Source organism: Nicotiana tabacum, chromosome 9 (assembly GCF_000715075.1).
Source record: "Nicotiana tabacum cultivar K326 chromosome 9, ASM71507v2, whole genome shotgun sequence".
NCBI classification, from domain to species: Eukaryota; Viridiplantae; Streptophyta; class Magnoliopsida; order Solanales; family Solanaceae; genus Nicotiana; species Nicotiana tabacum.
This window is the reverse complement of record NC_134088.1, coordinates 21133549-21161042: the sequence shown is the minus strand read 5'-3', so window position 1 is coordinate 21161042 and position 27494 is coordinate 21133549. Positions and strand designations below refer to the sequence as shown.

Genomic DNA, 27494 nt, shown 5'->3' with positions numbered 1-27494 from the left:
GTGCAAATCACTATTATTCAAGCCCAACCACAAGTAAAATGCAGTGTTTAGAGTGCAAACTAAGATTAAAACACGTGATTCTAACCTACCATCAGTAGCCGCAAATAAAATTTATATATTTTTTGCATATAACATATAAAAATGTATATATGTACAAAACAATTACAAAATATATATATTTTTCTGACTATTATTTTGAGTGCGGCTATACAGTGTCATTTCCCAATTAAAAATTCACTAGTTATCCCTTTCATCAAGATTTTAAAGTCTACTTTTTGTTTGACAAAAGGTGAAAGACAAGTTAGAAGTATCAATTTAATTTGTTAGAAAAAACATTTAAGGGTTAGTTATCGACTTAATTACGCATTGTTGAATCATTTGGATATAGATGTAGATCGTTTAGCAACTAATTAAATGACAAGAAATTGTAGTGCTTAGATGAAGCCATGAAATTAATGTGCTACACTTTCTTAGTGTTGTTGATTTAACCCTCTTAATTATGTAATTTGTGCATATTTTGTTTAACCATCTGGTACTTGGAAGCTACATACTTGTTTAATCAAGATATATATATCGAGGCGGATCTACAATTTAAATTTTGTGTGTTCAAGTTTGTGATTCTACCACAACTCATTGATTTACTAGGCTTAAAATCTATTATGTATTGATTTTTTACTAGATATACAAAGCATGAACCAATACTATTACGTTCAAATGAACCATAATAAAAATTAACACTACATTTGTCTCTTAATACAAGCCGCAAAGGGCCTGTGTAAGAGGGAAATGCTCACTACCAGAATTTTTTTATTCTCATAGTTTGAACATGAGACCTATGAAATAGAGATGGAGCGATTCTATCCGCCCACGAAATTAGTCGGTGGTGTAGATTAATTGTGCACTAGCATTGATACAAGAATTAGATTATTCTCTCTTTAATTATGTGGATATTAACCTGTCTTTCTTCGTTCATCCACATATATACGATTCTTTTTCAATGTAAGTTGTAGCTTAACTTTATGGTGATTTAGAAATGAAGAAATATACGTATACAAACAAAGAGTACACCAAAAAGACATAATATAACTAAAAAGTATCGTAACTTGGGAAAAGATGTAACCTGAAGTACTAAAGTCAAGACAAGTACAAACGAAAGTGACGTAGACCTTTTAAATAAACCAACATATTCTACTTGAATTACGGCTTCTTTATGTACATTTGTTCCCCCACTGTTGATTTGGTATTAAATTAATATAAGGATGTTTGACTTGAAGTATTACGGCTTCGGTCTGAAATCAGCTCCCATAGTTGAATTTGAATGAAATAGGATCCCTCGGATGCGGTCTAGATCTCTATGTTATGCTTACTTCGACAGTTCGACTAAGTTGATACAACAACAATCCAATATAACCTCATTAATGGAGTATGAGGAGAATAGATATACGCAGACATACTTTGGGATAGAGATGTTATTTTCGATAGACACAACTCAGTATAATCCCACTAGTGAGGTCTGGGGAGGCCCAGAGGCGGATCCAGGATTCAAAGGTTGCGGGTGCCACCATGTTATGCATACAATATACATGTCAGTAACTACAAAGACAGATTAAGAATAATGGGTCGGTTCAGTTAGTTTTTGGTTAATTTGAATAAGTCTTTCATTAACAAAGCAAATAAGTTCGATTTTAGTTCAAATTTTTAACGCTTAATTTATACACATTCTAAATAAAAATGCAAAAGAAAAATAACATTTCATGAAAGAGTGCCTCCAATATAAATATTTGGTTAAAGAGTACCTTAACTACACTATATATTCTTTGTTTGACTAGATTAATTTACTTGTATTGTTCTTTGTTTATTTTTCCATCTTAATTGTTGACTTATATGACAATTATTTTCAAAGAAAAACCTTCAACATTCAACCTATGATATTCGACTCAAAACGACTATCAATCAAGCCATTTAATTTTTTTTCAAAACCCAATGGAAGATATTGCTCAAATTATATTCCACTATATAAATTAATATCGTTTCATTAAAATAAAAAAATTATATGCTAATTAAAATCAATTCAAATTACCTATAAAAAATAATTGTTCATAAAGTAAGGTATAATGATAGAAACAAAATGAGAATAGAAAGTTTAAAAAAATGAAGAAGAGAGACTTAGCAAGTAATAAAAGGAGGGAAAGAACCGAAAAAGAAGGAAAGAAGGTGAAGCCCTAGGGCTCAACTGAAAATATAGGAAATCTTAATAAGTAGAAAAAAAGAAAAACCAAAGGAGCTGCTCCAACAGGGAATTGAACTTGCATTCATGAGGCCAAAGAAAGCCTTCAAAGGGATGGCTGAACTAATTGCACCCGCTTTCACTTTGTGACTTCTGAGTGCCACTCTATCCATTTATACATTTCTTCACAGACATATTATATACATAGTAAGAATTTTAGCGAAGCGAGCGAGTGCCGTGGTACCCCTACCTCAGAGGGTAGATATACGCAGACATTACCCCTACCCTGGAATAGAGAGACTGTTTCCGATATACATCTCGGCTTCCTCCCTCCAAGAACTCTTCACCTTGCTCTTGGGGTGACTCGAACTCACAACCTCTTGGTTGGAAGTGGAGGGTGCTTACCACTAGAGCAACCCACTCCTGTCACTAAGTTGATACAGTCAAAGTCAAATATCTCTATAACAGTCGTATTTGTTCCGATATCTTTTAGATGTTATAGTAAAGCGTTGTTATGGAAAACATATAATATAACATAAAAGATCGGATCGAAAAAAAACTTGACTTTCATAATAAATGACAGTTATATAGGGATGCAGTTATAAAGAAGTGTGACTGTATCTATTATTTTTCACAGGCACTGATCAAATGACTATGCCAATCTGAATTATGTAATTATGTAAAATACTGAAGAGATGGTGGAGCTCCGATCTTAATGAGGATGCTCAGTTTCTAAAAGAATATAAGTAACTTCTCACGCAAATCTCACATCAATAAACCACAAGAAAAATATTATTTGTAGAAAGAAACATTAATAATATCCTTAAACCTTTACGACACATTTAAAATCGTGTCAAGCCTGACTAAAGAGGACAATAATACAAATATAAGATCAGAAAAGATACAATATTATACATGAATTATAATGTAGAGATTAATTATATAGGAATTAGTAATACATAAATTATTTTTTGTTGGGTGTTTAATTCATTGCAGTAAAATTGGACATACAACATATCATTTAAATAATTATTCATTTTTTAAACTAAAAAAGAACGAGTTTACAATTATACCCTTGGATACTTGAACTTCATTTGCTTCTAGGAAAAAGACAAGGATAATTTTATCCTTTTTATTTCTTTATCCATGTATAAGTTACACATGAATTAATTATTCCATATTATTGTCAGTATAAGATAATACACCAATTTTGTATTAGGTTATATAAGAATTAATTATATATAATTCAAAATTTAAACCAAATATTGAAATGAAATTATACAAAATTATATACCATGATTAGTTTTCCTTATACACCATGCCAAATGACCCCTTAGTAGCAGAAACCTTTAATGAATTTATTATCCGAATAGACGGTTCTAAAACTGAAAAGCCATCTATAACTGTAGTTATATTTTGCATACCCACATTAATACGGGTCAATTGAATTTGTGTCTCTATCAATTTATTTTTAGTTTTATGACCCTACCTCTTTTTTTTTATACATGAGAGATTTACTTTTATCGATAAGAGGTTTGTCTTTTACATATAAGAGATCTAAAATAATTATTTTTTTAATTTTTAAAATTATAATGGACCATAATGTACAAATAATACCATTAATACCGTGTCTGATTCCAAAATTGAACAGAGGTCGACACATAAGAAGATTTCTCTTCCTTGAAAAGCTAAGAATAGACAAAAGTAGCTTAGACAAGGGGACGATTGAATTTTTTTATCTCACATTAACTTTTCACGTTCCACTTCGTAGGATAAGTCGCGTCAAGTAGGAATATCTTAAAAGATGAAAGTAGCACTAGTCAGGTCGGTATGCTAATTAATATCTAAGTTGGATTAAAGTTTAAGCCCTTTATCGTATAGCACTATATTTTTATCCTATCTACGGCAAACCTTTCTATAACAATATTTTTATATAACAGGAATTCATTATAAAAATCAAGTTTTTTTCTGAACCAATTTTTATGTTATGTTATACACTCAAACCTCTTTATATCAGTTTTATTTGTTCTGATATTTTTTGGCTGTTATAATAAAGTGCTATTATAAAACACATATATTATAACATAACATAAAAATCAGTTTCGAGAAAAACTTTGACTTTTATAATGACTAGTTATTATAAAAAGATCTGACTGTAATATATATATATATATATATATATATATATAATATTTTACTATAATAACCAAAAAATATCGAAACAAATAAAGTATACGAAGAGGTTTGACAGCATCTTTAATTTTTCACACTTTATCAGCCCTTGTCACCTTATAAGAAGTCGCTTTCTTCTTTACTTGTCTTTGGTGCTAAAGTGATTGGGAGTTGTTAGTAAATAACAACAATAACAAAGTATAATTTTACTAGTGAGATTTGGAAAGAGGCTTCTGAGGTAGAGACCTGAGATAGAGAAGTTATTTTCGATAGACTCTCGGCTCTCTTCCTCCAAAAACTTCTCACCTTATTCTTAGGGTGACTCAAACTCACAACCTCTTAATTAAAAGTGGAAGATGATCACAACCAAAACAACCCGCTCTTGTCACATTGGGAGTTGTTAGTCGGCAACTCAAAAACTTGCTTTCAAATTTGCTTTGCTGGCTTTCATATCCCCTTGACAGATGCTTAACGTGAAATCAGCTGCTCATGACTCATCAACTCACAGATTTTTTTATTTTTTTTTAACGGTCTTTTCCTAGCAACTTACACACAAAGGTAAATTAGGACAAGTAAACAAGGATATCCTCTCATATTTACTAATTATAGTTTGAGACGATCATACGATTTAATATCATTAAAAGCCCCCATAAATGTAGGGCCGGACACCCAAGTTTAGGGTAATTAAGATTAGACATAATTTGAAGATGAAATTAATAATCCAAACCAAGTTTAGACGTATTTTCGGGTATTTCGCGCCTAACTTGATATATATATATATATATGCCTTCGCTTGAACCTAAGACAAATGAAAAATGTCAGACATATAAGCCCGTTATTGCAATGCCGCGTCCACACGAATATTCTAGATAATACATCGCTTGAGGTTGAGGGCATTAAAAAAGAAATCTCACTGTCACCTGTTATTGACAATAAGTTCACATGCTTAATTCATGTAAGAACCGCGTACTAATAATATAATAATAGTAATTAAATATAGTACTACTGTCTAACAATTAATCTTTATGAGATAAGATGGTCGCAATTTAACATTTCTTGGTTGGATTGTCTTGCTTTGGAATATATTATTATTAGTTGTTAAATAGCTAGCTGGAACAAATACGTGTTAAAAATGCAATTTACTAATCAGTTGTTTTTAATGGAGTATTAAAAACAGAAAAAAGGAAATTAAAGTGAAGAATCTCGTTATCATAAAGGGCCTGCATCCGGCGATTACTGAATATAAACATTTGGCATTCTTTAAAATATTCTTTTCTTTCGAATGAAGCATAACTAGAGAGGAAAACAATATAGTATTAAAAAGAAAGGAAGCGAATACTTATGTTTTATATTTTTTATTAATGTAAGGAATGATATAAAAGGGCAGTCGACCATAATTAACAGTGAATGTCTTTGGTAATGGAAGTCAAAGGTTTCATCATCATTTCCTTTTTATAGCCAAAGAATTGAAGTATTTCTTTTTTATTCTTCCTCTCTCTCTCTCTCTCTCTCTTGCATTATTTATTTATTTAAGAGGAGTTCTTATCTTAGTTTCCATCTATAAATTTCAGCTTTATATTTAGCAGTTTCTGAAAGTTAAAAGAAGAAGAAACAAGGGAGACGAGGAGCCTTTCGGTTTTTGTGGTACGTTCCAATATCTGATATTGCTTTCATTTTGTTTTTTTTTCTTGGGTTATTTGCCTGACTAATAATCTAAATTGTACAATAGGAAAAATATGAAACCTATATTTTAAAGAATTTTCATAATCACGATATTATATATTTATATTTGGTTTTATTCCGCATTGTACAATGCCATTAGTATTTTTCCATTAACTAGAGGAATATACTAGGAATTATAATTGGTGCAAGAAAAATTGTTGTCTGTAAATAATAGCATCACACAATAGTTTATATAATTGTATATATAATCACCATATTATTTGAAACTTCGTATAGGTTTCACGATCCTTTTTAAAATGCGTTCTTCTATTATATATACTTTTTCCCCGTTGTCTTCTGAAGTAAGATACTTGATAGATACACTTCTAGTGGCAAGATCATGTTCCAAAAATAAACTTTATTGTACAATAATTCATCTTAATTAGAGTAATCACATGCAACAGAGAGAAGAGAACCCATAATAGTGATCAATAACAAATCCGGGTTTTTTTAATTAAAAAAATGAATTTGAAAATCTTTAAAAACATTATGTTTCTTGCATAAACTTCTCAAACAAACATTTCTCCACTAAACGGAGTTAGCAAAAGGAGTTTCTGAGAAAACTCAGACAAATGCCACCTAATTATGACACTAAATAAACAATATACATACTTTTAAAGGAACAATTAGATACGCCCTTTTTAAGTTGTCATTTTCAGTTAAACCAGACAATACCAAAATATAAAAAAATATACTTCTCTGAAACACGTAGTTAACCCCCAGAAGAGGAAATTAATATTTAATGACTCATATAAAGTCATAATCATGTGGGGGTATTTGTTGGGAGACACAACAATGTCCTTTATATCTGGTATGGTGCATGTAACCCATCTGTCCTTGTAAATAAATTTATATATTCACAATTTTTATTTTTTAAGATTTAATTTAAGAGTCGTTTGGCTGTAGAATTAAAGCAATTAATTATCTAGTATAAATTTTGTAAAAGTTTTCCATTGATATCATAAGTTATGTGAGAATAATAAAATACGTGTATTACTAATAATTCAAATAAAGATAAACTATTTTTTATAGTAAATAATTCATGTATAATAATCCTTTATTGTTAATCACTCAATTAGATTCGGTGACAAAGTCAGAAAGTTCAATAAAGGTGGTCAAAATATATTTTTAATCAATAACAAGTAATATTTTATTCTATATATAGTATAAATTTTAGGCAAATGGTGTTCAATCGACCATTTTTAGCCATACATAGCTTCATCCCTTATTAGACTGTCTAAATAACACCCCTTATAGTATGATCCTTTTTCGAACGTCGCGTGAACGCGGGATACCTTGTACATTATACTGTCCTTTTTTCGTTAATCAGTCAATTAATTATACCGTACTATAATGAAGTATTATCACTTTTAACCCGTGTCAAAAACTATTTATATTCGTTAGCCGAAAAAGTATATAAAATTTGTATAATTTTTATATATGACATACAAAATGTATATATATATTCAAAAAATATATTTTTACGGCTATTATTTTGAGAGTGATTATACAGTGTCACTTTCTTTACTATTATAATCTCAGCATAATTAGTAAGTGACACAAACAATACTTAAAATCTTGTCGTATTTTTATTATATACTATAGTCATTATTTTAATAATGTTATGCAATAGTAGTAGGTTCCACCAAATCCCACGTATCCTCCAACGTGCCTCCCTTTTAGGGCTTCCTCAAGATACAACAAAAGTAAAAACCGCGTTGTTTTTATTGCAAAAAAGAAAGAAATAAATATTTTACTCCAAAATACCATATTCAAGAAACAAAAAAGTAAGGTTAAATTTAAAAAATAAAAACAAACGCGTTTTTTTGAGAAAATGAAAAAGCTAAAGACTAGCGTGGTCCCGGCAGATTGGCCTGCTTCATGAGAAAGGATCAATAAATGCATTTACAAATTTTGACTTTAATTTCCTACTTAAAAAGTAAAAAATAGAGTCTTTTTAGCGTTCACTTATTCCTCACGCAAGACTTACTATCTACGAATAGATTTACTTACTTATCTTGTATGTAGGTTATCATACTCCTGATTCATTTTATGTGTCTTACTTTTTATTTTTGTTTATTTTTAAAAAATGTATTTTTCTATATTTAATAATTCTATAACTCCAACTTTTTATATGCCATATTTAAGACCACAAGATCAAGAATATTTGAATACATTATACATATCTTTAATTTAAAATCGCACAATTTAAATGTCTTCCTTATTTTCTTAAATTTTGTACCCATCAAACTAAGACATAAATTGAAATAGAAAAAGTTGCAATTAACAACCCTAAGGAATATCTACTTTTTTGATTCCTTGCTGTATTATTTTGCACCCAAGCCCGATTAATCCAAATTTGTTTGAAGTCCCTCTTTAGCCTTTTCTTAGTATTGAACCCGAAACTTCTAATTAAAAATGAAGAAATAACTATCGTTCAAATCACAATTTTTGATGATTGTGAGGAAAAAAAATCACTCTTTTACACTAGAATTCTTTGTGGTAATGCGGAAAAAATATCACTGTTTATAATCAGTAATTATGTTCGTATTACACATTTACACTTAAAAAAAAACCGAAAAGGGAAACTTTTTAAAAATACTACTACAATTTAGACGTTGTACCATGTGTAGGACCGCTTGTACAAACTAAGTCTCAATTTATAAAAGAGAAGTTTAAAAATCTTCTTTTTCTTTGAAAACCCTCCTAAAAAGGGGACGAAACTTCCTAACACTTTCTACGAAAACACAAAAGCAATTTACTTTACATTGCTCTCTCTGCACTTCAGTTGTCACATTGCGTCGGTTACTCCAACAATCGGTAATTCTCTCTCACTACATTCTCTTCTATGAAATTCAAAATACAGTAAAATAATTCACAAATATATGGTTTAGTGTCAGTAAAATTGAAGACAGTATGTATGTTTTTTTAAAAGATTTTTTTAAGGTTAATGGCACATAGCTCGAGATGAAAATAGTGATTTTGGTTAAATATATGTTTTAAAGTAGTTGATCTGCCTTGTTAAAGAATTTATTTACTTATATATTTGTGTTTTTCTTGGTATTTTAAATATTAATGTGGTTTGGTCGGTGTTAGGCGATAAACCCTAGTAAAATTATATGATTTTTTTGGTGTGTTTGTTTATATGAGATTTGAAAATAATACAGTGAGAAAAAAAATTGTTGTGTCAAATCTGGTGTCATCTCTCCTGCGACAATCACAGAAGATGAGTGGTGAAGAAAATGTGAAAACGTCGCCGTATAGGCGGCATCAGAATAGTAATGAGGATTTGGAAGCTGGGATTAATGGCAGCAGTAGCAGGTCTATGGATTGTGGTGGAAGTCCTTTTGATATTCCAAGGACTAAGAGCGCACCTATTGACCGCTTGAAACGCTGGAGGGTTAGTACTTTCTTTTTTTTTTGAATGAATTTTTATTCTAATATCTTTCAATTTTTTGATTTGTACTCGCATAATATTGACACGAGATGAGTTTAAATGGAGTAATGTTGTCAACAAGGATTCATATAGCCGACCACCTAGTTATTTTTGGAATATGATTTTTAGGGTGAAATCTTATTCGGGTATTTCTTCATTGTTTGTTAATTTTGTTTTATGGGGGTTTTTGGGTGCATTTTGTTGGGGTATATTTATAGGCTATGCATATTAGTTGAGAGCCTTGTGGAAACATGTGACCGAGAGGTCACTAGTTCGAGCCGTGGAAACAAACTCTTGTAGAAATGCAAGATAAGGCTGCGTGCAATAGACCTTTTGGTCCACCCTTTCCCGGGACCCCACTATTCCCCGGACCCCGCAAGAGCTTAGCGCACTAGGCGGGAAGAAGAAGAAGATGATATATTAGTTGAGAATATGTTTTAGATATTAACACTTTTTACTGTAGGTCCTATTCTTTATAGGAGTGATTTAGCCTTTTTGAGATTTACACATTTAGAAAACTTACATAACTTCTAACACTTTTTATTTGTATTTGCATAATTGTTGGCATGAGATGAGTTTAAGTGGAGTAACATGGTTAGTCAGGATTCATATAGCTGAGTCCAACTTGTTTGGGACCGAAGAATAGTAGTTTTTTTGTTTGTTTTATGTGATTTTTTTTTTGGAGTAAAGTCGTATTTGGGTATTTCTTCTTTGCTTTTCTTGAGTTTTAGTTATATGCACTTTCAATGTAAAGATTTTCTTATATTATCTGTGTATTTTGACATATTATAGAAGATTGCTTTCCATTTTTAAAGGTTACAAATTAATGTTTGTATAGAGAACCTGCAATTGCGTTTTTGGGTGACCTGGTGATCTAAATCTTTTTTACATATCAGGGCATACAGTGGGGGTTTTTTTGGGGTGCATTATGTTGGGGTATTTTTACTTTTGTTGGTGTTATGTCCTGTCATGTGTAGGGTGATAATTTCAAGTGGGTGTTTTCCGATTGGTTTTCTTCTTTCAGTTTTGTGCTTTTTGTGCTTGTGATGCGTGTGTGCTGGGTGGGTGGCTAGGGTGTTGGGTTTAAGGATCCATGGTTTTGGCTTTACTGTGTTTGTAAGACCATTTGCGTATTTGGTTATTTTATCTTTTTTTTTTTCGGTTTCAACTTGGTCAATTTTGGTTTTACATATTGAGAGTGCTAAATAATGTGGTAACAGTCTTCAGTGATTTTCTGGTAAGTCACAACATCCAATTTTTGTGGGTTTTGATTATTAGTTTTTGTTTAGTGTTTCACCTATCATTTTCTTTTGTGGTAGTGTTTATTTTATTAGGAGAATTGCGTATTGGTCTTCTATGGGTTGAGCAGTTGAGGGAGTGGTGGCGTTTCTAGGTGCTCCAATGATCCATGGAGTATAATTTGCATAAGGTGGCAACCATTTTTTGTTTTCTGATAGGTCAAGACTTCTGGGGAAATGGATTATAGTTTTTCTTTAGGGTTATTTGTCAGTGAATTTGGTATTGGCTTTGTGAAATGACAGCTTTCTCCAACTTCCATCCTTTCAATATGCGAGTTTTTTTATTTTAATTTTTAAAATGGATGACTTGAATCACCTGTTTGACAATGCTTAATGAATTGACTGGAGGGAGAAGTTTGAGATACGATGGAACTTAGGTATCACTGCTAGAGACATTGATTTTCTGCTTTTAAAGCGTTTCATTTATTCTAGTTTATCCTCTTTTTATTAACTTGTTTAGAGTTTTCTTGTGGCCCATGTTGGTGATGAGACTGAAAGGATAGTCTTTATTGCCTTCAATCCGTCATGTTTATATTTGAAAATTTTCTAATATTAACCTTTTTTATCAGTCTATCATGAGCGACTTGGTTTACATTTGAGATAATGCACTGAGAAATTGGTCTCTGATTCCCTGTGAGTTTCTTGATAAACATATTAAAGGAAGTGGAGCCATTGATTGTTTATGCCAAAAGGAAAAAATTCGTTGTTGCAACCGTCGCCAAAACCCAAATGGTTACAGCGTGGTCCTTCTGATGGTCTATAGTGAATCCAAATTTTATAATTACCAAGGGGATATATGTGGTGTGTCAAAGCTTTTCTCTTACCCAATGCAATGTGGCTATCAACGTCCACGTTCCTTTATGATAGCATTTTGTTTTTTAAAATTACTTCAAGGGTGATTTTTTTTTAATTGTGGAATGTATGGACACTACTACAGTGGTGAGACTGTAATTGAAGCCAATCCCATGATGGCGGTTATGCCTTCAAGAAGACAATAAATCTTATTTTCCAAAATGGCAGAGGGCAGTTCGTTTGCTGGTTATGTGAATTGTCTTTTGTTATATTTTGTTTGTCGATGTGTTGGAGAAGCTGGTGCTTTAGATTTCTTTGTTTCTTTGCCGGTTAGACAACTGCTGCATGTTTGCCTTTTCCCTTTATGAATTTAATTTATTATTCAAAATTCTTGGGAACTGCTTTTCTTCCATTTATTTATGATCGGTATAAACTTTTGCTGACCTGACTAATCTTTCAGCAAGCTGCGCTTGTCCTTAATGCTTCTCGTCGATTTCGATATACCTTGGACTTAAAAAAGGAAGAAGAAAGAAAGCAATTGATTGCTAAAATAAGAACCCATGCCCAAGTTATTCGGGTAAATATTACTCTCCAATATTCATGTTACCCTTCAGTGCTTTAAATGGAAGTAAATAATGTTTGTTCCTTTTTGCAATGAATCAGGCAGCTGTTCTTTTTCAAGAAGCGGGGCGAACAGTCAATGGTAAACACTTCCCGATGCTACTTTAAGTCATCGAGTGAAATCTATGATGTGACAGCGCTGACTGTTTAGCTTTAGCTAAATTTGTCCATATCTAATTACCGGAATGGAAGGGGAGCCTTGGTGTAACTAGTAAAGTTGCTGCCATGTGACCAGGATGTCACGGGTTCGAGCCGTGGAAACAGCCTCTTACAGAAATGTAGGGTAAGGCTGCGTACGATAGACCCTTGTGGTCCAGCCCTTCCCCGGACCCTGCGCATAGCGGGAGCTTAGTGCACCGGGCTGCCCTTTTTTTTTTAATAACCGGAATGCTGATGTAAGTGGGGAAAAGTGGATAGTAAAAAATATGTCTCATGGTTATTATACTAAAATTAAGAAATAGGTTAAAATATGCTTGTTGTCGCAAACCAAGAATACAGAAGCAGAGTTAATTACTGATGGATAATTGTTGCTGCAAAGAGTTTATGACAGAAAGGAAAACATGGTAATCGAATTAAGTAGGACTTTCTTCCATAGTTACTCTCTTACTGCAATTGCTATATCTTTGCTGATATTTTATGCCAAAAGAATCAGTGACTTTGTTTTGTAGTTGAAGGTGAGTAATACCATTGGGCTGTTTTGCTATAGTTTTGAATGATCTGCTATAGGTGCATCTTTGAGGCAGCATCTTCTAGTCGTGTTTTCAAATGGTAGATTTTTCTGTTTGTCACATGTTTTGGCAGAATACTATTTGTCTTATGTGTTTCTTATTTTAGGGGATGAGGCTCTTAAGACGTTGCCCACAACTACTACCTCCCTCGGCGAGTTTGATATCAGCCAAGAGGAGCTGGCGTATATGTCTAGAGAGCACGACGTCCCTGCTTTGCAGTGATGTGGAGGGGCAAGTTCACCTTCAAAATCTTTAATTTTTTTCTTCGAGTCATATGAGTGCTGGATGAAGTTATAGTCTTCTCTATTTCTGTTATGAAATGTTGTAACATCAGGTTAAAGGGGTGTCAGAGAAGTTGAAAACAAATTTAGATAAAGGAATTGATGGAGATGAAGTAGATCTGCTGAAACGGAAGAATGCATATGGATCCAACACATATCCTCGGAAGAAAGGGAGGAGTTTCTGGGTATGTGTTATAGTTATTGCATCATTTAATGCCGTGATTTATTGTTGAGAATCATTATCACGTTATTTATCATCAAACATAGTCACCCTTTTCTTGTGTTCTCCACTGTAGAGGTTTGTCTGGGAAGCTTGCTGTGATACAACCCTGATTATTTTGATGGTAGCCGCAGCTGCATCATTGGCGCTGGGCATAAAGACTGAGGTGGGCTGAAACACATGATTATTTCTGTTCCTGATTTTAGGATATAAATCCTGCACTGGGAAACTATTTATTGATATTTCAGTAGAAAGAATCTCTGTTTTCCTTTATTGATATTGAGTGGAGATATAATTTGTAGATTTACACAACTGCGGCCGGGGGTGAATGGTTATAGCTTTGTAGATCTTGAAAAACACATTTGTGTTAGTAAAATTTTTTACGTTCTTAACTATAAAAAAAGCTCTTATGTTCCTTTTCTTTTATCGGAATTGCACATATGATAAGCATATAGAGAACAATGCACCAATATCCATCAATTTGTGTCCATGAACATCTTTATTCTTTTCCTTTTTCTCAACAATTATTTGGCATGTTATGTCTAACTTTTCCACTATGTTTTGTCTTCAAACAAGTAATTCAATATCTGTCTCGTGAGTTTCTTCTCTGCTCTAATTTAAGCTTGTTCTGTTAGGGTATAAAAGAAGGATGGTACGATGGAGGAAGCATTGCTTTGGCAGTGATTATTGTCATAGTTGTGACAGGTACAAGGATTTACATAGAGATTTTATTTCAGTAGAGGTCTTGATGTTAAACTTGTGTTTAATTTGGCTGATATGAAAAATGTGCAATGTCAAATCAACTCTTAACACTGGATAATTTATCAATAACATGGTCGGATTCGGTCTTTAGATTGCTTAAGTTGATATTCTTTGAATTCCATATCAAACTTCAGAACTACAAACTTAGTTGAAATTTGATTTAGAAAGGGAAAGACTGAGAGACTGATTAGGTTAGTTGATATTTAATTCAGGATGGTATAGACTGAGTGACTGATTGATGACCATACTGATAATCGTAGTTTGATATATATGCCAATCGTACATGGAGGATTTTTACATAGTAGAAGTCCAAGAGTCATTTGCTATGCCAGATGGGATAAGGCAAGATCATTATTTTGTGCATTATACTAGAGATAATGTATAAGAGACTTAAGACTCGAGCTCTAGATGAACATCTCCTGCACTGGGGTAAACATTTCATGAATAATTCAATATCTCCCTCCAAGTTCCTAATCGGCAAATTGATTTTTCGTAGCAACCAATGCTTCTACAACTTACAGTTCCAGTATCACTTCTTATTTAGGTTTTTTTCTTAAGGTATAACTGTCCATTTTGCAAGCAACTTGTAGGATAAAAAGAAAACTACATGTTCAGTGCTAATACCGAAATACCAAAAGCATTATCACATTATTTTGTTATAAGGATGCAGATGTTGTCAAGTCTGTGATTCTTCGCCTAGTTAGACGAGTAAACACAGCATATGAGTTGGAAAAGAAACTGTGAAAGGAAAACGAGTTCAGAGCAGAAAATCTTGTGTGCTCTTGAATAGTAGTTTCAATTACAACAATATCATAAACAGCTTATTAAAAAGGCATCTAAGTCTAACATGCCTTTACTTGTCTATATTTATTTTCCCAAATTTAAAGTTGTTGATACAATCCATTGCATAGAAACCTTTTAGCCTCTGGATTATATCTGACTAATGAATAAAGCCTTAGTTTAAAAGTTCATTTTCTTGCTCTCCTGTTTGTAACTGGACATTTCTACTGTATGAATTTGCAGCTGTTAGTGACTATAAGCAATCACTTCAGTTTCAAAATCTTAATGAAGAGAAGCAGAACATACAAATTGAGGTTTGTCTTCTACTCTTTCCCGGTGTATTGCTTGTGACAGTCTCCTGTTTTCTGTCCTTCCCTTTTGTTTTTTTCAAATATTCTTAGCGTACTTTGTACAGGTTGTTAGAGGTGGGCGGAGAATTCCCGTTTCAATATTTGATGTAGTTGTTGGTGATGTTGTGCCTCTGAAAATTGGTGACCAGGTCAGTTTCTTTTTCTTCCCTTTTTTGATGTTGTAACTACGATATAATCTTTCTATGAATTTATTTTTCTACATTGATTGCAGGTACCTGCTGATGGAATATTAATCTCGGGTCACTCTCTTGCGATTGATGAATCAAGCATGACAGGAGAGAGCAAGATTGTGAGTGTTTCTAGTAATCTCTTAGGTTACACTGCTGTTTCCTTTTTAACTGATATTAATTTGTTACCCAGGTTCACAAGGATTCAAAATCACCTTTCCTTATGTCTGGATGCAAAGTAGCCGATGGCTATGGAACGATGCTGGTAGGCTCCTTTTCTGTATGACGTTAGTGTGTTGAAGGGACTACTTTGGTCATTTCCGCTAAACCTTAATTTCTAATATTCAAATGACTTTAGAGATCCCTAATTTGTTGCAAAGACATTAAATAAGCAAAGCATTGGAATGGTTTGGGCCTGGATAGAGCGGAATGCTTACAAGGAGTTCATATGATCAACTCCAACTTTGTTTGAGATTGAGGCATGCTCGATTGATTGATCGAAAGATTTTAAACACATTAGTGTTCATTTTCAGGTGATAGGCGTTGGAATAAACACAGAATGGGGATTGCTGATGGCAAGCATTACAGAGGATAATGGAGAGGAAACACCATTGCAGGTTATTTGGGTGTAAAATGTTATGACCGCGCTGAAGGATCAACATTCACTACTTAAATTTTTTTGTACAATTCATTTTAGGTCCGTTTGAATGGGGTGGCAACCTTCATTGGTATAGTTGGTCTCACTGTAGCTTTAGCTGTTCTGATTGTCCTTATGATCAGGTAGTGCTGGAGTTCAATTGACGCTCTTATCACTTCACCTTGCCTCTACTGTTCCAAGAGTCTTAAGTTTGAGATTTTATGAACAGATTCTTTACTGGGCATACTTATAACCCAGACGGCACTGTTCAATTCAAAGCTGGGAAAACAAGGGTTGGCAAGGCTGTAGATGGAGCTATAAAGATCTTCACTGTTGCTGTATGTGCTCTTTTTTATGACCTTTATGTTCTTTAATTGTTTGTCATCTGAAATCAGTGAACCTGTGGAAAATGTAGGTTACTATTGTGGTTGTGGCAGTGCCAGAAGGACTTCCTTTGGCAGTTACCCTAACGTAAGTACGGTCCTTCAGTTCTTGCTTCTCTGTTAGATGCCTTGGTTGTTAAGCTCAAATCTGTTGGTTGTGAAGGTAGATCTCCAAGTGATTAATTATTTTGGTCCTTGTGTTCTTCATCAACTTTGGAGAATTTACTATTTGTCTTTGCAATAATATATTCATGTGTTTCCACAACTGGTATGAAGTAGTCTGACTTGTGGTCAACTATAATCTTGCAGGCTTGCCTATTCAATGAGGAAAATGATGGCAGATAAGGCTTTGGTAGGAGCAGTAATCTTTCTCTGAATTCTTTTCTTAAGATATTCTGTGTTCTAAACAACATTTAACTGCAGGTGAGAAGGCTTTCTGCTTGTGAAACTATGGGCTCTGCAACTACAATTTGCAGTGATAAAACTGGAACCTTGACTTTGAATCAGGTGGAATTTTTTTACAACCTCTTGTACTTTTTCCCCACTTTCTCTTCCTTTCCTTTTTTGTTCCATTTTCCCCTTCTTGGTTGGGACTGGGTTTAGCGCTGATGTTGTGTATGAAGAGCCAATTTATATTGTATACAGCTTTGCTTTACAATGGTGCCGAGCTTCAATTCTATTTTAATTTTTCCTTTGTAGATGACTGTGGTTGAGGCATATGTCTGCGGTAAAAAGATTGATCCACCTGATGATAGATCTGCAGTGCCTCCAACTGTGTTGTCTCTACTCCATGAAGGAGTGGGACTGAATACCACTGGAAGCATTTTTGTGCCACAGGTAAGTTAATAAAGAATTGTCAGCTCTGTTGAGAGCCTAGACGTGATTTCTCTCCTTTGCCTTCAGATGTTAATTTAACTCGGGTAACAAAATGTTAGTGTCCATCCTCCAATTTATATTGCATTGTCTTTGGAAAATCCAGAATGCGTAACGCTATAGTATTCATAATACTATTTCATACGATTTTCACATGTTTCAAGTATCAAAGGCATTTAATATATTGATTTAGATTTTGATGTAATGCTTTTTCCATCATATGAGCCAACCCCAACTTGTTTGGGACTGCGGTGTAGTTTTTTTGCTTTTTCCATCATATCAACTTTTCAACTGTTACAAAGTATTTTCTTTCACTACTAATTGATACATGCACGAGTCAGGCTATATATGTTGGGCTACAGATCATGTCAAATGGATGACCGAGGAATCATTTCCTCGGTTATGGTGTAAACAAGTGGGTCTTAAGTTATGATCTGAAGCTGAATCTACTAAGATGAGAGAGAGTGGACTGTGCTTTTATTTCTTAGGTTGTGGTGTAACATTAGCTGCTCCCAGCTGATGGTCTCAATCAGTGTTAGTATTGTTTCCAAATGGGTGTTTATTTATTTGTCCTTTGCATAAATGAAACACTTTTGGTAAAGTAAAATCAAGTTACACCAACACCTGACTTGTGGGTCTAGATTATGAATTGAAAGGAGTTCTTGATTGCACTTATGCTTAACAATATGCTGCTGACATATACTATAGAAGTTTGAGGAAGTAATCTGATAACTCTGAATGGTGTGAATCTGCTGTTCCATATATACTAGTTTAGGAACTGTATTCCTCGCTTATATTTATAATTTTCTACGTTTTAATATGGTAGTTGAAATTTTTGAGCTGTATGTTGCCCTTGTGGTCTGCTAGAAGTGATGGCGAGTTTTGACATGAACGAGTAGCCTTGAAATCTAGTGTTTCAATTATGAAAGCTTACTTGCTAAGTTGACAGGGATTTACAGTGCTGGTGTACTCTAGGCTTTTTGAATATTAACAGTAGAATGAACCGCAGGATGAATAGCAATTGTATAAAGTGGTGGATTTGTCAGCAAAAATCCTCTGGGTGGTGAGATACTGCTTGATATGTCCAGCAACATGGGCCCCTAGGGTCCATGCTAATGATTTATGTTTACAAATTTTCTGCTTATCAAAGAAAACAACAGATATTGTTTCAGAATACTCTCTAACTAAACAATTGCTGAAGCACCTTCTCTGCCACTGTGGAGTCCTTTGACTCTTTATGGTGTGATTTCGTGTTATCAGTTATGAGTGGTCTTACCGCTTTTGCTTTATCATTTTGTGGGGATTACCTTTATGCATTTAGATAGAGAAGATACTGCAAATGAAGATCACATGCTTGCTCATTTTCTGATAGGGTGGTGCTGCTGCTGAGATTTCCGGATCGCCGACAGAGAAAGCTATTCTCCAATGGGGTGTCAATGTAATTATGCTTGCTTTATGCTTATAGTAATTGATGTCAAAATTCTCTTAAGTAAACTGTTTCTTCTACAGCTAGGGATGAATTTTGATGCAGTACGATCAAAAGCATCCATTATCCATGCTTTCCCATTCAACTCAGAGAAAAAAAGAGGTGGCGTTGCTGTGAAGCTGGTAATGCAATGCTCAATTCTGAAACTTCTTTTCTTATCATATAATATGACTGGTCTTTAGTGTTAAACCTTTGTTACTCTACTTGAGGACTTTACAGGAAAATCAAACTAATATAAAAACCGACATACGATTCCCATTTCATCATTGTTAAGAATAGTAGCCATATAGTGTAAAGCTTGTTTATTCATGTTGCTTGTATCATTCTTGCACTTTCACTAGATTTTTTTCTATTTGATTAGCACAAAGACCAAAAGATGCTTAGTTGATGTTCAGAAAATCTGGTTCTTTTATTTGGTATCCAGATGATTCACAGAAAATTGCTTCTGTGTCCATCTCTTCTTACTTGTCAAAAGAACATGTCCATCTCTTCTTTAGGTGCCATAAGTTTTCCTCGTGATAGGGAAAAAGTCTTAAAGCTATCTGGAAGGTTGGAAGTCGGAATTTAGTTCTTACAGCTTTATGATCGTTGAGAAACCACCTTATTAAATTGGTTTTATATCCAAACAATGCCTTAGGCGTTACCAATACCGTGTTTCTTGATTAGAGATGTATTGATGCTGGATGTGTGGTTTGGTGTTTTGCAGCATGATTCTGAGGTTCACTTGCACTGGAAAGGGGCGGCTGAGATTGTTCTCTCTTGTTGTACAAGTTTCATTGATGAGAATGGGTCGGTGGTTCCTCTGGGTGATGATAAGGTTTGTGTAAATGTTGGTCTTATCAAGCAGTTGATCCGTTGAAGAAACTAAAAATTATTTATTCACTAGCAACTTTAACCTGATTTAAAAAGTGCACTATATTTTTCTTCATTTTGAGAAATATCGGTCAGTTATCACTCCGAGTATTTTTACTATGAACCATTGAATTTGAATTAGGCACTTCAAAAGATAAGAACAACGCAAAGTTGAATGGTGTGTTCCTTGAACATTTACTATTGACCCAGAAAAGATTTATCATTATTCTATAAATTTTCAGTTATCAATTCTATGCGCTGCTGCATAAGATATAGCATAATTCTACTGACCCGAAAAAGATTTAGCATTATTCTATAAATTTTCAGCTTTAGTTCTGAGTATTTATGGTCCACAGGTGTCTCATTTCAAGCAATCCATCAATGACATGGCAGCATCAAGTTTGCGATGCGTTGCTATTGCCTATAGACAATATGATGTTGAGAAAGTTCCCAACGAAGAAGAAGTAGAGCAATGGCAAATACCTGAGGGTGATCTGGTATTGCTTGCCATTGTTGGCATTAAGGTACTTTGCAAAACACTTTAAACCTGTTTTGTTTTGTTTTTATAGGACATTTCTCTCTTCTATGCGCCAAGGGTAACTTTTCTGCAGCAGACTGAAGAAAATGTTAAAGAACTCCAAGTTATTCAATTATTCTGCTAGTCTGTTTAAAGGGTGTAAATTTGCATGTCAAATTAAAACTAAGCTGAGATCTTTATGGGGTAATCTTGAATTGATCCTTTTCTGTACTGTTTTTGGGCTTGGCTGACTGAAAGTTGCTGCTCGTGCTCACACAAAGGAGATGATTCAGCAACTTGAGATTGTGAGCCCTAGGCTTACCTAGGGTGGGCAAACAGATAAAGCGACTTTGGAAGCTGACAACCAAGATAATTTTCAAGTTTGCTTTATTTAACCTGATAACGCTTTTTAATTGAAACCCATAAATAGTACGTCTATGAAGGCAAATTCCCAAGCTTGAGGTTGGAGATGATATATCGCCTTGTTGACATTAATTCCATGAGATCTTCAAAATTAAGTTAGGTTTTCCAGCTGGAAAGCAGCAGTAAGAGTGGAAGGTAGTCAGTCTTCGGGCACTGAAACTTATAGCGGAGATGCTATGGAGCAACAGTGGTGAAGAACAGGGTGAAAAAGATTTAAGCAGCGAAGCAAAATCAATCTGTGGTGGGGAACCAAAACCATGGGGAGGTTGAATGGTGAACATGTTTCTGCGACTTGGAGAAGAAGTAGCGATGGTGGCTAGGAAGTTGGAGAATGGATGGAGAGATAAGAGTGATGGTTAGGGCCACTGGTCAAGGACTAGGCTTTCCTCCTCAAATATTTTTAATTGCAGAAATGGTGACTTATATCTTTCTCAATAAAAACAACAACAAACAACAACAAACCCAGTGTAATCCCACATGTGGGGTCGGGGGTATAATTATACGAGAAATAGGAAGAAAAGCTAGCTTGACGTTTGAATTTTGATGAGTCTTTGACTGAGCTCAACCTTGAAAAAAGTATAAGCCAAGCCCGGCTTCAACTCTATCTTTAAGCCTGGATAATTTAAGGAACTGGGTGCTAAATTTTACACTTACTGTGCACTCTCATAGCCTGTTCTGCAGTTACAATTCATTTCACTTTCTCTTTTCTCTACATACCCTTTCCATTTGAAGCATATATAATGCAGAAGTATCGTTTAATTTGCTCTTATCACATGTAATTAATTCTTCACATGTATCTTATAGGATCCATGCCGACCAGGTGTAAGAGATGCAGTTCAGTTATGTATTGATGCTGGAGTGAAGGTAATTTGGAACAATGCATTTGCATTTGGTTCTTTGAAACACAACGCTGTATTGAGCCTGCCTTAATTCTTATTATTTGTTTTTTCATGTGTTATTAGCTCAATGATGGTCGCATCTCTGTTTTACCATAAATTTGAAGGAAAAAGCCTTTGCTTACTGGACCTCAGATTACATACTTTATCTAGAATGATTTTTTAACTCTCTAGTTATGAACACATATGTTTCAGTGTTTGTGCTTTTGCCTTTCTGGTTTCGTATGGTAGTTATATATATATATATATATATTGTAATTAGCCTATTTGCCTATTTCTTAGTTAAGATAAAGTATCTATCTTTGCTTCTGTATATATCTGTATTTTATTTTCTATTAATGTCCTGTTTGTGTTTGTCAATGGCATTTTGCTCAAGCATGTCAGATTGTCAGTTTTCATACAGTTTATCCAATTGAAGGTACTTGTGTCATTAATATCATAAATACTTGGTTTCTGGTGTCATAAGGAAACAATGTGGAGAGTTGTAAACTCCATGGATGATTGGCAGTTCTTGGTAGGAAGTCTGTGATACTTGTCTTTTTTAATGAATATATCAATATTCTTTTTGGTTTCATCGTAATTGTGGTTTTGGACGAACAGTACGATGCCTGAACAATATAGAATTGAGCGTAATTGGTATACTTTCTTAGAGATTGTTTCAGATTCATGGAACTCTCAAACAGATTAGGCAGATCAGCTGCTTGTTAATCTGTGGAAGTTCTTAACTTTTGTGACCAGCTATACTGTTCTGTGAATGTACTAGTGAATGTTTTCCTTGACAAGCTGTGTTCCTCTTGCGTGCTTGGTGAAGTCTTAAATGGTTGATTCATCTCTTAAAAACTTTGTAGTGTGCAATACATGTTATGACTGTATAAGGCTGTAACATTGTATGATTCTTTTTGTTCATATTGTACCCTATACCTTTCATATTTGAACTTAGGAAGTCCCAGCATGGGGAGCTTTGTTATATGCTCATAGTGTAGGATGTCCACTACTATAGGATATACTGTTGTACAAGTGGTTGTTGCTTCCAATCCTTTTTGAAATATTTTAGCTGCCCTGCTGCCTTTCAATATATGTAAAAGCATAAATCTGTTTTCCCTCAAATTCACAGGTAAGGATGGTCACTGGTGACAACTTACAAACAGCAAGAGCAATAGCTTTGGAATGTGGGATTCTTAAGTCTGATGCTGATGCAACTGAACCAAACCTGATTGAAGGGAAGAGGTTTAGAGCTTTATCGGAGGAAGATAGAAAGGAAGTGGCAGAGAAAATATCGGTATGGAATGAAACTAGACTATTCTTAGTCGTTCAACAAGGTTTTTCCTCACTTTTAAATTCACATCATGTCCAGGTTATGGGAAGATCTTCTCCTAATGATAAGCTCTTGCTTGTTCAAGCACTAAGGAGTAAGGGCCATGTTGTAGCTGTAACTGGCGATGGCACTAATGATGCTCCTGCACTACATGAGGTGCTCTTCTTGGCTGGTTAAGCTATCTGATATGATTATAGAAAGCATGAGGTCTGCTAGGTGCATGTTAGCTATGTATTCTCTTGTTGAATTGTTTTATCCTGTTCACTGTCCCTTCTGCCTGAGAGGATTTTCCTTCTGTTGCTATATGGTTACTTGCTGAACCATTGAGAAAGGAAGTCTTTTCTCTTGCGTTCTATTCTTTTATTTGCTGGTTAAACTTTCTTGTTTGCTCTCTGTTTTTCTTTCATGAGGTAGCAGGTGTTAGTTACCTTCACAACGAACTCCTATATTTTGCTAATAAAATTTTCTTTCCTGCTGCCTTGTAGGCTGATATTGGTCTTGCTATGGGCATTCAAGGAACAGAAGTTGCCAAAGAAAGTTCAGATATCATCATCCTGGATGACAATTTTGCTTCTGTCGTGAAGGTCAGTTTATCATGCTGGCAGCTTTAGCAGGAAGTTCTCAGGCTCTTATTATCTTAGTAAAGCCAAACTTGTCTTGCATGCTTGACTTAAGGAACATGAACATTCTTTTTCTATTTTTATTGCCTTGAAGATATCCCAACAGTCGTGTTTATATATTTTGGAACCTAAAAGAAGGTGCTTAGTATAACTTTTTAATGGTGGGGAATGAACTTTCCTGCTGGGAATTTTGAATCTTCTGGAATGACTGAAATACTTGGGATAGACTCTTACTTTCTGAAAGGTTCTTTATTGCTAACAAGTTCCTATCTCAGAATGCAAGTTTTCTGTACACGTTTAAATTGCCTTCAGCACTTCAGAAGTTAAATCTATTTTACCTGATATATTTTGGAAACCCATTAGTATCTTTTCTAGTTGCAGTGATTGAAGTTCTAAAAATTTTCAAACTAGTGCACGGCAATACTTATTTCTATTGTTTTTTATCCCATCAAATGCAGGTTGTCCGATGGGGCAGATCCGTATATGCTAACATCCAGAAATTCATCCAGTTTCAGCTAACTGTTAACGTTGCTGCTCTTATAATTAATGTTGTTGCTGCAGTTTCTGCTGGTGATGTCCCATTGAATGCTGTTCAGGTTTAGTTTCTCTGCTTTCTTATCATTGATCAGTGTGATTAGCGGATGCACACTTTGTGTGTTCGACCTCTATGTTCTGATGTTAATCATTTAGGTTTTGCCATTCACCTGTGCAGCTACTTTGGGTAAATCTTATTATGGACACCTTGGGTGCGCTTGCACTGGCCACAGAACCACCAACTGATCATCTAATGCGCCGAGCTCCTGTTGGTCGAAGGTTAGTTTGCAGATCAATCTCTGAAAAAAAGAAGCTTGTTTCAACATTTTAATGGCAAAGATATTGTTTGTTTTGTCAAGTAACATTAGCTTGGCTGCACTACCGTTTCTGCGTATTTGTAGTTTGACGGATGGGGTTGGCTTTTAGAGATAACTAACTAATCCATCATGTGGCTGTGCAGTAGATCAAGTATAAGGAAGTATTATTGATCTGTTAGAATTTTTTTCTTTCATGTCATTTTGCATAATGTGTAGGAAGTGAACTTGTTTTGAAGCCGTGAGATACTTTTATAAAACATCTACCCCTACGATGTGCAAGTCTGAAACCACCCTGCAGGAAAACCAACTTTTCCGCACATTATTCTTTCAGTTGGTTTGAACATTCTGACTACATTCTTAACGTTAATGTGATTATACTGTAAGCTGGATTCTATACGTTTCTGACTCTTTCCACTTATGTTACTAGATTATAGAGACTTCTATATTGCCTCAGTATCTTCTGCCATTCATTTTCATGCTTCGGTGCTGATGTGCATCCTACTTGTATTAATAACATTTAGTGGTGGAATATGTTCTGTTGCAGCTCTAGCCAATGATTCCCCAAATGGATCAACTTATTTTCAGCTTCTTTCTGTATTACTAACCTATGTTCTCATAGTTATAATGTTTCTCGTGCGCAGCATCAATTGATTGTTTGTTTAATTCTATCTTAGGGAACCTCTCGTCACCAATATAATGTGGAGAAACCTATTAATACAGGTAAAAAGAATTTGATGGCTGATGTTCCAAAGTGATAAATATTCATTTTACATTAGTTTTCAGGTTGATATCTCCTGCTTGAACATCTGCAGGCTCTGTATCAAGTTACAGTTCTCCTAATCCTCAATTTCCGAGGTGAACAAATTCTGCATTTGGAGCATGAGACGAGGGAGCACGCTGTTAAAGTGAAGAATACCTTGATTTTCAATGCTTTTGTCCTGTGTCAGGTAAGAAAAGCTGATAAAGAAACATGCTATGATTTTGCACTCCCCATAGTATATTTTTCCTTTCTTACATAAGAAAGATATCTTGTTTGTACCTAGTGCGAACTCAAGCACGTCCTCTCCCCTAGGAATTTGTCTTAGTTACAATTTTGGATTGTAGAAGTTGTCCACTTTCCTTGAATCAGCAGGTCTAATACGTTTAATACCATAAAAATTTTAGCCGCCTCGCTTCTCCACCTTATTATTTTTCTTTTATTGGCCATAAAAAAGTCAAAGCATCCATGTGTTTTCTCAACTAATATTAAACAATTCTTAGTTTCAAATCTTCCCTTAATCGTGCCAGATCAAGGGTGGACATCCAATTCGGATGGAGGCGGTAGTAATCTCTGCACTTTTTAAGCATCTTGGTTGTGTTTTTGGAAATGATTCTTAAATTAAATATGAGGCAACTTTTTCTCTTGAGCTCCTTCAATTTCCCTGTGTTTCTAACTTTTTCCTCTTTTTTGGTTTTGTTCGGGCGATGGCGGCAAAAAGTCTGAAACTGAAATTTCATATTGCTGTTTGCAATGAGCCACATTAGCTTAGATTAGATATTTGCCTGTCTACTGAGATTTAATCGCTGTATCACTGCTAATGACTCGAAACTGCAGGTTTTCAATGAATTGAATGCTCGGAAGCCAGATGAGATAAATGTATTCAGTGGAGTCCACAAAAACCGTCTGTTCATTTCAATAGTTGGCTTCACATTGGTGCTTCAGGTATATACCTCATCCCTATCCTTCTATTTGGCGTTGAACATCAACCTATCAGATTAACAATATCTTTTTTTTCCTTAGGTTATCATAATATTCTTTCTTGGAAAATTCGTTTCAACTGTGAGACTGAGTTGGCAATTGTGGCTTGTTTCAATAGCCATTGGATTTATAAGGTTAGTCTGGTCTTATGAACTGCATTAATTGATCTAGTATTTTTTCTGGTACCAAGTGAAGTTGGTTTTGCTCAACAGCTGGCCCCTAGCTGCTCTTGGGAAGTTGATACCTGTCCCTGAGAAGCCATTTGGGGAGTACTTTTCCAAGAAATTACCGAAACGAAGAAATCAACAGGAGTGTTCATAGACATTTATACGTACACGAAATTAACTAACTAACAGTGTCTCTGCGTTTTGTAAGGGTGGCGTTTCTTTTGCTACTGTACAGAACTTTGCCGATAATATTTTACTAGTTGGGTCATTTTGTGAATTAGTAGAACAGTATTAATATATTTCTTGATTGCCGCTTTAAATTCGGATGTAGTCGGCGTTTTCCTAATGTACTCCACCTCTGATGTTCTTGAAGGTAAAAAATAGCCTTTTCTACTGTTCATATAACATGAATTTATCATTTATACGAGGAATTGATTACTTGGCAATTTGCTTTAGATGATAGACCCACCAACATTTCGCTCTGTATTCTAATTTATCTTCAAGGTTGCACTTGATTATATCATTAATTTTAAGATAGCACAAGCAAGCATATCCGCTTGTATCATTGTGTTATTTCAATTCTACGAGGACACATGCCCCAAAATAGCATTACCCATATGTGATTTTACATCGTCTTGTTAAATCATATTAGTATTGTACCGAATTGATTTTTAGTTTTTTTTTTTAAAAAATCGGTTTTATCGGTTTTATATAAGTCTAAACGTACTAATAATTAGGGTAGGTTTTAATTTATGAAAATAAATCGAAAAAATATTGAATCGTACCGAAATAAATTTACATGTGAAAAATATATTATATATTAATTAAAAATAATGAAGCATTAAATTTTTTCTTGGGCTTTGTAAATATAAAAACAATTACAATCTAATAAGTAATTAAAACTCAAAATCCTAATTCCCAAACATATTTTTGTTGAAACTAAATTATTTTTAGCATATCGGTTTTATATAAGTCTAAACGTACTAATAATTAGGGTAGGTTTTAATTTATGAAAATAAATCGAAAAAATATTGAATCGTACCGAAATAAATTTACATGTGAAAAATATATTATATATTAATTAAAAATAATGAAGCATTAAATTTTTTCTTGGGCTTTGTAAATATAAAAACAGTTACAATCTAATAAGTAATTAAAA

The 27494-nt window shown here is 34.2% G+C and overlaps 1 protein-coding gene across 1 annotated transcript; it reads left to right on the top strand.

Annotated features, from left to right (window-relative positions):
• The first annotated feature begins 13102 nt into the window (after positions 1 to 13102).
• LOC107826105 (calcium-transporting ATPase 8, plasma membrane-type-like) lies at positions 13103 to 26781 on the top strand. The gene is made up of 30 exons (XM_075221508.1): positions 13103 to 13227; positions 13331 to 13462; positions 13574 to 13663; positions 14133 to 14202; positions 15283 to 15353; positions 15455 to 15538; positions 15622 to 15699; positions 15771 to 15842; positions 16111 to 16194; positions 16275 to 16357; positions 16444 to 16552; positions 16630 to 16685; positions 16907 to 16949; positions 17021 to 17104; positions 17297 to 17434; positions 18843 to 18908; positions 18980 to 19078; positions 19663 to 19773; positions 20165 to 20332; positions 21553 to 21612; positions 22759 to 22923; positions 22999 to 23115; positions 23445 to 23543; positions 24038 to 24175; positions 24292 to 24392; positions 25105 to 25150; positions 25243 to 25377; positions 26025 to 26132; positions 26211 to 26302; positions 26381 to 26781. Exons 3-30 carry the CDS (start codon positions 13619 to 13621, stop codon positions 26487 to 26489), a joined length of 2631 nt encoding a protein of 876 aa, XP_075077609.1. The 5' UTR covers positions 13103 to 13227; positions 13331 to 13462; positions 13574 to 13618; the 3' UTR covers positions 26490 to 26781.
• Positions 26782 to 27494: the final 713 nt, after the last annotated feature.

What these genes read in the sequence shown, in the direction of transcription:
- LOC107826105 (XM_075221508.1), top strand. Translation starts at nt 13,619, where the DNA reads ATGGTAGCCGCAGCTGCATCATTGGCGCTGGGCATAAAGACTGAG. An exon ending in ATGGCTATGGAACGATGCTG is followed by an intron (nt 15,843 to 16,110) that starts GTAGGCTCCTTT and finishes GTTCATTTTCAG; the next exon opens with GTGATAGGCGTTGGAATAAA. An exon ending in CCTTTGGCAGTTACCCTAAC is followed by an intron (nt 16,686 to 16,906) that starts GTAAGTACGGTC and finishes ATAATCTTGCAG; the next exon opens with GCTTGCCTATTCAATGAGGA.